We start from the raw sequence: 12,305 nt of genomic DNA on the forward strand, positions 1-12,305 counted from the left end.
GATACCATCACCACAGGCAAGGTAATAGACATGGCCATCACTTCCGAAAGTTTCCTTGTGCCCCTTTGTTTTTTGGTTTCGTTTTTGTGGTAAGAACACGAAACATGAGATCCACTCTCTTAACAAGTGTTTCAGAGCACAATACTTTAGTATTGTTAACTGCAGACCCTATGTTGTACCACAGATCTCTAGAACCACCTTTCCCTGCTTCTCTGAGACTGTTTGAGATACAAGTGGAATCATGCAGTATCCTTCTGTGCCTGGTTTATTTCATTTAGCATAATGTCCTCCAGGTTCAGCCATGTTGTCACAAGTGGCAGAATTTCTCTCTTTAAAGGCTAACTAAACTTTGGTTGTATGCATACAACCATTTATCTGTCAGTGGACATTTGGGTGTTTCCATATCTTGGCTTTTGTTAATAATGTTTCAGTGAACATTGGGAGTGCAGATAACTCTTCATGGTCCTGATTTCAATTCTTTTGGCTATATACCCAGAAGTGAGACTGCTGGATCATATTACCATATTTTTTAATTTTTTGAGAACTGTCCACATTGTTTTCCATAGGGACTGTACCATTTTACATTCCCATCAACGTGTACTAGAATGAAAGTCTCTTGAATGCCAATCTTTTTTTTTTTTTTTTTTTTTTGCAGTACGCGGGCCTCTCACTGTTGTGGCCTCTCCCGTTACGGAGCACAGGCTCCAGACGTGCAGGCTCAGCGGCCATGGCTCACGGGCCCAGCTGCTCCGCGGCATGGGGGATCTTCCCAGACCGGGACATGAACCCATGTCCCCTGCATCGGCAGGCGGACTCTCAACCACAGCGCCACCAGGGAAACCCCTTGAATGCCAATCTTGATTCCTTTGAGGAAGAACTACTGTCTCTGAAGGGGGACCACAATAAATACCCCTTCCAGTCACAATCACAGTGGATCTGAGCACCCATTCCCCCAGGACCCCTATCTCAGCAGGCCCTTGCAGTACTTTCTCCAACATGCCCTATCAATGTTAGCCTCTCCTTGCATACCTCCCACAATGGGGACCTCACTCCCTGTCAAGCCAGACCCCTGAATCTTGGACCAGTTGGAAGGTCTTCCTTCCCAAGGAGCTGGACCCCACATTCCTGGGCTACCCTACCCACTAGTTCTGGTTTTCCAGGACAGCTCGGAACACTGTTCATCTTCAAGTGCTCTGGATGCAAAAGTGTCCTAAGGAAGGAAGAGTGGAAATGGGGTGACCTGGAGATCTGATCTCCTTCCACCTTGCCCACCTTCCAAGCCCTGCCTGAACTCGGGCTCTCCCAGCAATCCAGGTTCCGAGGCTCCCTCCCTCTGCAGCTACTTCTTTAAGAAGTACCACAGAGGCTGGTCCTTGCCACTGTCCTTGGATCCTGTCCAAGGCGCTGATTTAAAAGGTATTGCAACGTTTCTTCAAAAACAAACGTGTTGAAACCCAAGGCCCTGGTAACCACAGCACTGCTGGCTGCTACAGCCACTTCCCAGGCCAAGAGGAAAGGAAACTGCCCACTGCCTACCCCACGGCACCCAAGCTCCGCTGCCTCCTTTGCAGTACCTGCCTCATTACCATAGTATCTTAGGCTGGGAGCCCAGTGGGGGCAGGGCCAGAGTTGGACCTGAGGGCTGCAGGCCTTCTGGACCGAAGTGCCTTTAGAAACCGCCCCGGTTCCCTACTGAACCATTCCAGGAGATGTTTGACGGCTCCAGGACAGAACTTTCTGTCTGCCCTCCACCTGAGTCCCCAGAGTGACCGTGAATAATGCCAATCTGATCGTGCCACTCCCATTGCCCACAGGATAAAGTAAGAACGTCTGAGAAAACCATAATTCAAAAAGACTCATGTACCACAACGTTCATTGCAGCTCTATTTACAGTAGTCAGGACATGGAAGCAACCTAAGTGTCCATCAACAGATGAATGGGTAAAGAAGATGTGGCACATATATACAATGGAATATTACTCAACCATAAAAAGAAACGAAATTGAGTTATTTGTAGTGAGGTGGACGGACCTAGAGTCTGTCCTACAGAGTGAAGTAAGTCAGCAAGAGAAAAACAAATACCGTATGCTAACACATATATATGGAATCTAAAAAGCAAACCAAAAAAATGGTCAGAAGAACCTAGGGGCAAGATGAGAATACAGACGCAGACCTACTAGAGAATGGACTTGAGGGTACGGGGAGGGGGAAGGGTAAGCTGGGACAAAGTGAGAGAGTGGCATGGACATATATACACTACCAAATGTAAAATAGATAGCTAGTGGGAAGCAGCCGCATAGCACAGGGAGATCAGCTTGGTGCTTTGTGACCACCTAGAGGGGTGGGATAGGGAGGGTGGGAGGGAGGGAGATGCAAGAGGGAAGAGATATGGGGATATATGTATATGTATAGCTGATTCACTTTGTTATACAGCAGAGACTAACACACCATTGTAAAGCAATTATACTCCAATAAAGATGTTAAAAAAAAAAAAAGAATGTCTTGGTCAGGGACCTCCCTGGCGGTCCAGTGGTTAAGACTCTGCGCTTTCACTGCAGGGGTCATGGGTTCATTCCCTGGTCGGGGAACTAAGATCCCACATGCGGCATGAGAAGGGCCTTCGAGGCTGTCCTCTCCATCTGTGTCCCACTCCTTCCCTAACCTCACCCAGTACTCCAGCCACACAGAGTGGCTGAGCCCCCCTAAAAACCAATGCAGTACTGCTCACTGGGCACGCATGTTCTCTCCACTTTCTTTTTTTTAAAATTTTATACATATATGTATACATAAGTATGTATGTGTGTGTGTATATATATATATATATATATATTGCAAAATGATCAGCACAATAATGTAAGTTAACACAGTCATCCCCTCACAGAGTTACACTTCCCCACTTTCTTGACAAGAAGAATCCTGGCCTAATCTACACAGCCCAGGTCAACCATCACATCCCTGAGGAAGCCTGCCCTTCCCTTTCCTCCCAGATAGAGTTCGTTACTCCTTTTGCTTCCATGGTATTTTTCCATACCCCTTGTTACATTATTTGTCTACCTAAACCAGAAGCTATGTAACCTCCTGCAAATATTTTGTTTAGCTTGCATGATGGGGTGTGTGTGTGTGTGTGTGTGTGAAAGAGAGAGAGAGAGAGAGAGAGAAATTTTACATTAAAAAAAACCCCCAGATTTCTAATTTCTCTTGACAAATCGGAAGGTCAGGCCAGCTTGGAGTTTCACTTCCTTCTAACAACCATCCACCGCAACACATCCACTTGTGCTCCTTTTAGAGGGGTGTGTGGCCCCAGTTTAACCCCACCCCTGTCTTATGCCCTCTTCTCATTTACGTACCTGCCCAGCCTTGTAGACAGTTAGGTTTTAAGCCTTGGAGCTGGATCATGCTTCTCATGTGTTCTGTTCCCGTTTACAAATATTCCACCTCCTTGTCCCCATAAACCGTTTAGCTGTCCTAGAAATTCCAATATGTTGGCAAAGAGTAAATGAATAGAATCAGGTCAATAAAGAATATAAATGTCACAAATTCCTTTGTTAAATCGTGTGCTCCAATTTTTGACTTGGAAAACAGTCCCTGCCTCACCATCTTCCAACTCTCCCTGCAGTTAGTTCCCTGTGGGTAAGATGCTCCCATTGGAGTGGAGCAAGGAAGGTGGCACAGGGCAGGAAACACGAGTTTTCCAGAAAGGAGAGGTTTAGGGCAGTTATCTGTTCAAAAAGGGTTGCTTAAATTTTGATTACATAGCAAATGATATAGGTGGAAAAATATTCATTTTTCAAATGAGATGGGCTGGTGGAAACTGGGATTGCACTAAAAATATACAGTAAGTTTGTTTGGAACCAAATGGAATTGAGAACATGATGTTGGGTGGGAACGTGCGGAAGGTGCAAACAGTCTGGGGCATACAGGAGGGGACAGGTAGATGGCCGACTTCCAGCCAGACAAGTCAATATCCATCCTTGATATAGGTAGGCCCGGAAAGCTCAGCTAGTGTTGAAGTCCTGCTCATTCAATTACATTTTTTAAATTTTTTGATATTTATTTATTTGGCTGTGCCGGGTCTTAGTTGTGGCATGCGGGATCTTCGTCGCGGTATGCGAACTCTTAGTTGCGGCATGTGGATCTAGTTCCCTGACCAGGGATAGAGCCCGGGCCCCCTGCATTGGGAGCGTGGAGCCTTAGCCACTGGAGCACCAGGGAAGTCCCATGATTCAATTACATTTAAACGAACAAGCTGATCATCAGGGGACTCTATCTGGAAGGACTCACCCTTAGTCCCTAGATGTGAGATGGCTCAGGGCCTGGCTCAGAACCCATGGAACAGTCCTCTGTGTGTCACAGGAAGGGCACGGTTAGGAGTGGCCTGGAAACCAGACACTCAGCCCAGCCAAGGATGTCTCAAACATGGAAAATGGGGCTTACTGGAGACTCACTGAGCCCAGGACCTCACTCCATCTCTCATCTCTGTGCCCATTAAAAAATGGATGACAGGGACTTCCCTGGTGGTGCAGTGGTTAAGAATCCGCCTACGAATGCAGGGCACATGGGTTCGATCCCTGGTCCGGGAAGATCCCACATGCTGTGGAGCAACTAAACCCATGTGCCACAGCTACTGAGCCTGAGTTCTAGAGCCCATGCGCCACAACTACTGAACTCGCGCACCACAACTACTGAACTTGCGTGCCACAACTACTGAACCCCGTGCGCCTAGAGCCTGTGCTCCGCAACAAGAGAAGCCACAGCAATGAGAAGCCCGCGCACCACAACGAAGAGTAGCCCCCACTCGCCGCAACTAGAGAAAGCCCGTGTGCAGCAACGAAGACCCAACAGCCAAAAATAAATAAATAAAATTAATTAATTTTTTTTTTTTTTTTGCAGTATGCGGGCCTCTCACTGCTGTGGCCCCTCCCGTTGCGGAGCACAGGCTCCGGAGGCACAGGCTCAGCGGCCACGGCTCACGGGCCCAGCCGCTCCGTGGCATGTGGGATCTTCCCAGACCGGGGCATGAACCCGTGTCCCCTGCATCGGCAGGCGGACTCTCAACCACTGCACCACTAGGGAAGCCCTAAAATTAATTTTTTTTAAATGGCTGGCAGGAGGACATAAAGGTTGAAAGTAGCTCAAACATAAGCACACATCAGAATTACCTGGAGGACTCATAAAACACAGATTCCTGGGCCCCATACCCAGTGTTTCTGAGGCAGCTCGTCTGGGGTGGAGCCCCCAAATTTGCATTTCTAACCATTTCCAAGAGATGCCGATGCTGCTGATCCCCAGACCACATTTTGAGAACTACTGATGTAAAGAAATGTTTACTAGCGGCCTCCAGACCCTAGAGCCCACTTAAAGAGGTGATGTGTAATTTTCCCTAGAATCCCTAGGTGATGCTCTGTACCCTCCTAATCTGCATCACCACAGAAGCTCCTTGAAGACCTCCATCCAAACTTCATCGAACAGAGAAAGCATTAACCAATGATTGGTGGCATGAATTCACTCTTGGCATAAAGAAAGTGGTAAAGTGAATCTTGCCTCCTCTCCCAAGGCAGCCCCAAGACCCAAGCCACAGGTCTTCTGGGAAAATAGGCAGGGATGGCTTCTTGCTCATTAGCATTACTCAGACTCAATTCTCCTTTCCAAGGACCTCCCTATTAATTCAGTTCAACACAATTCGATATAATTAATGTAATAATTTGATTCCCTGGTGAGATAACCTACCACAACAACCGGAGCAATAAGCTTCAAATGTTATTGTGAAAATTCCTCAGACTCAGCCCTCCAGGGCCTGACGGAATAGATGGGAAAAGGATCCAGGTGATTCTGAAGCGCATGAGCCTGCCCGTTCCCTGAGAAACACTCCAATAGAAGCCTAAGAACTCGACAATTTTAGGTCCCCTCTCATTTCCTTCTCTTACATATATTTCCAGGAGGAAGTTGTCAAAACCAACATTTCCATCAAGAGTCTGGCAAATCCAGGATAACTTTCTCAGCAGAGCCTCGTGTCCCACTTCCAGAACTGAAGCTGGGGTACATACAGTATCTCCAAGAGTAAATTATTCTAATTAAATTCAATATAACAAACGTTAATTAGTGACCTATGAATTGGTTAGAAATTGCATTCTGCTGCTAGGGACAGAATCTCAGTGGCAGTGATCTCAGTGGCGGTGGCTTAAACAAATTTGTTGTTTATTCTATTACGTGAAAATATTAGGAAGTGGTTGATCAAAGCTGGGACTGGGGGCTTCCCTGGTGGCGCAGTGGTTGAGAGTCCGCCTGCCGATGCAGGGGACACGGGTTCGTGCCCCGGTCCGGGAAGATCCCACATGCCGCGGAGCGGCTGGGCCCGTGAGCCATGGCCACTGAGCCTGCGCGTCCGGAGCCTGTGTTCCGCAACGGGAGAGGCCACAGCAGTGAGAGGCCCGCGTACCGCAAAAAAAAAAAAAAAAAAAAAAAGCTGGGACTGGGGCTCCATCAGTTCATCAGAGATCAAGGCTCCTTCCACCTTCTTGCTCAGGGTAATAAAATGGCTGTATTCCATCATGTCTGTATTCCAGGCAGGAAAAGCGGGGGCAAGAAAAGGGGGAGACCTGCTCCCAGCTGAGTCATTCTTCTGTTAAAAGTTGTCCTGGAAGCCCCAACCAGTAATGCCCCCTTACATATCACTGAGCACCCCTTGATGCAAGTGAAGCTGAGGAAGTAGCACACCCCTGACCCAGAGACTATCAGGATTCCATCACTAAGGAAGAGAGAAGAATGGAAGTTGAGTAAGGTGACTGGAAGTCTCTGCCATGACCTACTAAGGACCAGGTGGTATAAGGAGGCAGGAGGCAGAGCTGTGTAACCCGTAGTCCATTAGGGAGGACTCACAGAGCACACAAACAAGTAAAAGAGTTGTAGAACAGGTGCTGCAGGGCTTTTGTCAGGAGAGGGCATTTGAGTTTTTTCCTGATGTACAGGTAGAATGGTAACTCACACAGGTGGATAGTGAAGAAAGTACTCTGGGCAGACAACATGTTTGGGAAACAATTGGGCTCAGTCGGAACCCACACAGAGAAAGCTTTCAGGGCTAGAATGATGTTTAGTGACCATTGCATTGAGAGGTTCTTAACCTGGGATCCACACACAGCCCCACTGTGTGGGCTGCAGGGAGCCCTGAAATTCCTGAAATTCTAGGCGAAACTTTTTATGTGTGAGTATATTGTACTTTTCATATGAAAGGTGTTCAAGATAATTCCCATATTGTTCTTTCCAATCTTTCCCCAAAATTGCTCACCCCATCCTCCACTTTTGTCCCTTTACACACAACTTAGTCACCAACACTAATTCCTCCTTTTTCCCCAACTCCCCAGCCTCCACACTCTACCCCGACTTGACCCATGCTGTTCCTCCCTCTTGTGATTACTCCTTCCTGCTTCTCCTCTTCCCCCTAGATATGGAAGGATAGGTAGTGATTTCCCCATCACTGGAAGTATTCAAACATAGGCTGCACAAATACAGTAGGAAAGGTAATTATAGAAGGGAAATTATAAAAGAGATTTATCTGAGTTAGAAGCAACAGAAGTGAAGCATCAGATCCCATCCCAGCCTGAGATTCTAGGATTCCTTTTGCCATGAATGGCTTTTGGCTTTAGTATTTCTCCAGGAAGTCTTCCTTTCCCATCCCCATCCACCACTGTCTCTTATCTCCTTTTAATGCTAATACTTCCTGCATGCAATATTCAACTTGACATTTGCTTTGTAACCTGTTTTTGTAAGTTTCCCATCTTTTTCCTATGTATAGGTCTAATGTCAAGAAAATAGATTATAACTAATTCAAGATAAGAACTGAGTCTTCACTGTCCTTGCCCATAGGGTGACCAACCATCCCAGTGTGCCTAGGACTGAGGAGTTTCCTGAGACATGGGACTTTCAGTGCTGAAAGTGGGGAAATCCTGAGCAGACCAGGATGAGTTAGTTACCCTACTTGCCCAAGAAATGGGCACATCATAGTACCTGCTTGTTGATGGCTAACTGTGGTAGACATTTCTGCTGTTCACCAGTATTTCTGGTTCTCTTCTCCTTCTGGGCACACATTACACTTCTCCATCCCCTTGAAGTTGTGCATGACCATGCGACTTGCTTTAGCCAATAAAATGTGAGTGGACTTAATGTGTGTCACTCCTGAGTGGAAGAATTTAAGACCCCATGCACCATTCTCCATACACTGTCTTCTCTTGGCCTGGCAAACCCTGAAGCCATGGAGTTGGGATGGCTGCATCCATCCCAACTTAGAATGGTGTCGGATATCTCTGTGAAGCAGAGCCCTCGGCCTCCCCTTGCTAGACGGGTCGTGTGAGCAAAACTTAGCTTCACTCATAAGTTGCTGAGATTTGCATGTTTTTCATCACTGCAGCAAAACCTTACGTAACCTGACTGGCACGACCACCACCAGAAATCTCATTAGTAACTTATTTAAACTCAAGTTCCTAAAGCAAAAAAAAAAAAAAACTCCTTAGGGTTTTTTCTCAGGTGGAACTTCAAAGCACATAACCAAAAAGCCAGTTGTGTGAACATAGGAAATCTGAGCCTTGTCTCCCAGGAAGCTTAAAGAAGCCGGAGGCAAGAGCTCCTGAGAACAGAGTCTCTGGGAACAGAATTTGCCTTCCTGGTTCCTACCCACCAGCCCAAGTTACTGATTCCAACTGCTGACATTAAAATTCCAGATCATTTTTAGAAAGTTCAACTCTTCGATGTTCAGATGGGAAACTCTCCAAAAAGAGAAACAACAGGTTCAGGATCACCCAAGACATTACTGGTTATGATCTCCCTACACATTTTTGGCCCTGTTTGTCCTTTACACTGCTTTCCTACCTAGCTCCTCACAATCATTGTCTATTTCCTTGGGATTTCACATCCTTACCCACTTGATGGTGAAAAACTAGTCTCAATCTCATGCCTGGGTTTAAAAACATATGTATTTTAAAAATTTATTTATTTTTGGTTGCATTGGGTCTTCGTTGCTGCGCAGTGTGTGGGCTTCTCACTGCGGTGGCTTCTAGTTGTGGCACGTGGGCTCAGTAGTTGTGGCACACGGGCTTAGTTGCTCCGCGGCATGTGGGATCTTCCCGGACCAGGGCTTGAACCCGTGTCCCCTGCATTGGCAGGCGGATTCTTAACCACTGCGCCACCAGGGAAGCCCTAAAAACATATTTTTTCGAGAACATTTTTCTTATTATGACAATAATTTTCTTATTATAATAGAAGTGTATACTCATTTTTTTAACATAAGAAAATGAATATCCAAACTCTCACCCTCATGAGAGGGTGTTCATAGGTAATCACTATGAACACTTTTTAAAAATAAGAATGAATTTGTTACATTTTATGACATTTAAAAACCTCATCCTCATAAGTATATTAGCAGGTTACATGATATTCTATTTTTATGGATATATCATAATTTTTTTAACCAAGCTCCTTTTCTTGGATATTTACTTTGTTCTGGTTTTTTGCTTGTTTGTTGGTTTGGGTTTTTAGTAAATCATGAGCACTGTTTCATAATCATTGTTCATTTAAATAGATACTCTTTCCTCATTACCCGTTCAGCGCGTCCTACAGCAGTGGTTCTCACACATAAGCATGGCTCAGGATCACTGGGAGGGCTTAGGAAGCTAGAGATTGCTGAGCCCCGTCTCCAGGGTTTAGGATCTGTAGGTCTGGGTGGGGTCTGAGAATTTGTATTTCTATCAAAGATTTCTGGTAGTGCTTATGCTGTTGATCTGGGGGCCACACCTTGTGAACCACCGTCTTATTCTTCTTCCCGAGAAACTAATATCACCTGTGTCCTCAGTTTCCTTTCTTTGAACCTGCTGCAATTGGGTTTTTACTCTGTGGAGGGGGAAGTTCTGTAGTGGTCTCACTTTCTTTTCCCTTTCAAGACTGTAAGTCCCTTTCATCAGCACATCTTTCCAAGTGGTACACACTCACACTGATTTTCAAAGTTAGGTGTCTTTTTCCTGCATTGCCACTCCCAGAAACCTCAGCTAGTAACAAAGCAAGGGTAAACAAAAGTTCTTTTTTCCAGACTCTGACATGTTACATCCCTTTTTCTCCCTGCATCTGCCTGTCTGCCTCACGAAGTTGTGATGGGCAACATCGATTCAAAATGGATAGAGTAGAATATTACAGGTGTTTGTGAGCTGGAAGGAGCTGTGGACCCAGAAGTGGGGAGGCATTACAATTAAACTTCCCATTATTATGTATTTGTAGGGAAATGGTTGGAAGCTTAGGTTCTGGAGTTAGAACTGGATTTTTATCTGGGCTCTGATACTTACTAGCTTTGTGAGCTTAGGTAAATCACATATCGGAGCCTGATTTTCCTCACCTGTAAAATGGAGGAACTAATACCTTTGTTGCAAGGAGATTGCAAGAAATCGAAATAATATGTGCAGAGAAGCCGGGACAGAGACAACTCAATAAATGGTAGCTGTTGCGTTTACTAAATAATTGTTTTAATTTTTTTTTTCCTGGCCTTTTCTCTGCTGCGGGCCTGGAAAGGAATCCATTGATCGTAGGGATCTTTTCGGCCCTGGCCCGAGTTTTCTATCATTTACAAGGATTCTGGTCACCTGCTCAGGCGGCGGCTCCGCGCGCCCAGCCGGCTTCGCTGAGGCCCTGATTTTCGAGTATTTACGGCGCGCGGCCGTCCTAGCTCCCGCTCAAGTCTGCGCTTCCAGGTTCAGTCTCAGGGTCTCGCCGGCAGCCCCGGCCGGCGGGCGCGGAGCCGGCAGCGGGGCCAGAACGGCAGGGTCCTCTGGGGGCCCCGGAGTTGGGAGGCGGCGTCCGGGAGTCCCCCGAGGAGGATGGGCTGCGGAGACAGCAGGCTGAGCTGCTGCAAACCCCCCAAAAAGGTAAAGGGCGCCGGCGGAGAAGTTTGTCTTCGGAGGGGAAGGCGGGTGCGGAACCACTCCGCCTCAGGGGACCCTCGGTGTCCCGGGTTCCCTCGGGTCGGCCGGGGATGCCGGACGCAGAACAGCTAGAGGCCGGCGCGGAGGGAGGCGGGGAAGACTCGGCCGGGCGGCGCTCTTTCCCTCACGGCCCTGGGCTCAGCCGCGCGGGGCAGCCGAGTTTACAAACACGGCCCCAGGGCCCGGGAAGGGCAGCTGATTCCGGCTGGCGGGCTGGGGAAATGTCTAGTGCCTATGGCAGGTGCCTTTTCCTTCGGTCTGGGGCTGCTCGCTGTGTGGCCGTGGACATGTGACTCGACCTCTCTGGGCCTTGGGTTTTCCCACCTTTAAGAGGCAGATTATCTCTAGGGCCGCTACTCGGACGCAGAGTGGTCCACGGCTTTACATCATCGGCATCACCTGGGACCTGTTAGAAATGCAGAATCTCTGGCTGTGCCCCAGACTTACTAAAATAGAACCTTTTAACAAGATGCCCAGGTGATTACAAGTTTGAGAAGTGCTGGTATAGAGCCTTTTCAGGCCCCGGAGCCGGTGCATGTGGGCTGTCCTAAGGGTAGCTGGGAGGGGCCAACGAGGGGGGAGATTTACCGCCTTCTGCTCCCCTTCCCTCCCTTCCTGTCCCTCCCCCAAGGGGCCTCCGAGCTGGGGCAGGGCCCAGGAGACTCTACTCGGGTTTCTTGCAGTGGGACCAGCTGCCCCTTGGGTTCTGACAAGCCCAGAAGGTTCAGAGTCTGGAACCAGAGGACACCCTGAGGCACAGAGAGGGAAGGGAGGACCCTCAAGTCCTGAGCCTTTTTCCTACGACTGCCTGCCCTCCAGCCAGGTGGGAATAGGTGGTCCTATAAACTTGATGATCAGTCCCCTGAGACCTCAAGAGCCGCCCCCCCCCCAACACACACACACCCTGTGACACTATTTAGTCATTTTTCATTGAACTTGAGTGTCTGCTGCGTTGCCTGTGCTTGAGCACAAGCTTTTCTACTTATTGAGAATGCAGGACTGTCCCCAACCTGGGTGATTCTATTTCCTGCCCTGTGCCTAGTCCAGGGAGAAGAGTTTCTGTCCCAAGTACAGTGCCTCCTCCGCTTTCCTTGCTCTTCCTTTCTTCCCAGTTCAAAAAACCTCACCGAGCTCTGACCCAGAAACCCTCCTGTCTTCCCTGGCTCCAACAGGGAAACTGAGGCTTGCCTCCATCAGTGGAAGCAGAGGCTGGCTGACGGGATGATGCGCACATAAACCTGAGCCTGGCTTGAGACTTAGAACAAACTGGTGATAGGTGGGCATGATCCTCAGCGTTAATCCTAGCTCTGCCACGAGCATCCTGTGTGACCCCAAGTAAGCCATTAGTACT

General features: G+C 47.8%; 1 protein-coding gene across 1 annotated transcript in view; it reads left to right on the forward strand.

Moving 5' to 3' along the window:
* The first annotated feature begins 3,933 nt into the window (after positions 1–3,933).
* CCDC69 (coiled-coil domain containing 69) overlaps positions 3,934–12,305 on the forward strand; it is a 40,542-nt gene continuing 32,170 nt past the window's right edge. Inside the window, exons 1-2 of the mRNA XM_027081393.1 lie at positions 3,934–3,979; positions 10,659–10,897. Coding sequence (XP_026937194.1) covers positions 3,934–3,979; positions 10,659–10,897 — 285 coding nt within the window. The remainder of the gene's footprint in view (positions 3,980–10,658; positions 10,898–12,305) is intronic.

Source organism: Aethalodelphis obliquidens, unplaced genomic scaffold (genome assembly GCF_003676395.1).
Source record: "Aethalodelphis obliquidens isolate GAN/ISIS:26980383/991018 unplaced genomic scaffold, ASM367639v1 scaffold45, whole genome shotgun sequence".
NCBI classification, from domain to species: domain Eukaryota; kingdom Metazoa; phylum Chordata; class Mammalia; order Artiodactyla; family Delphinidae; genus Aethalodelphis; species Aethalodelphis obliquidens.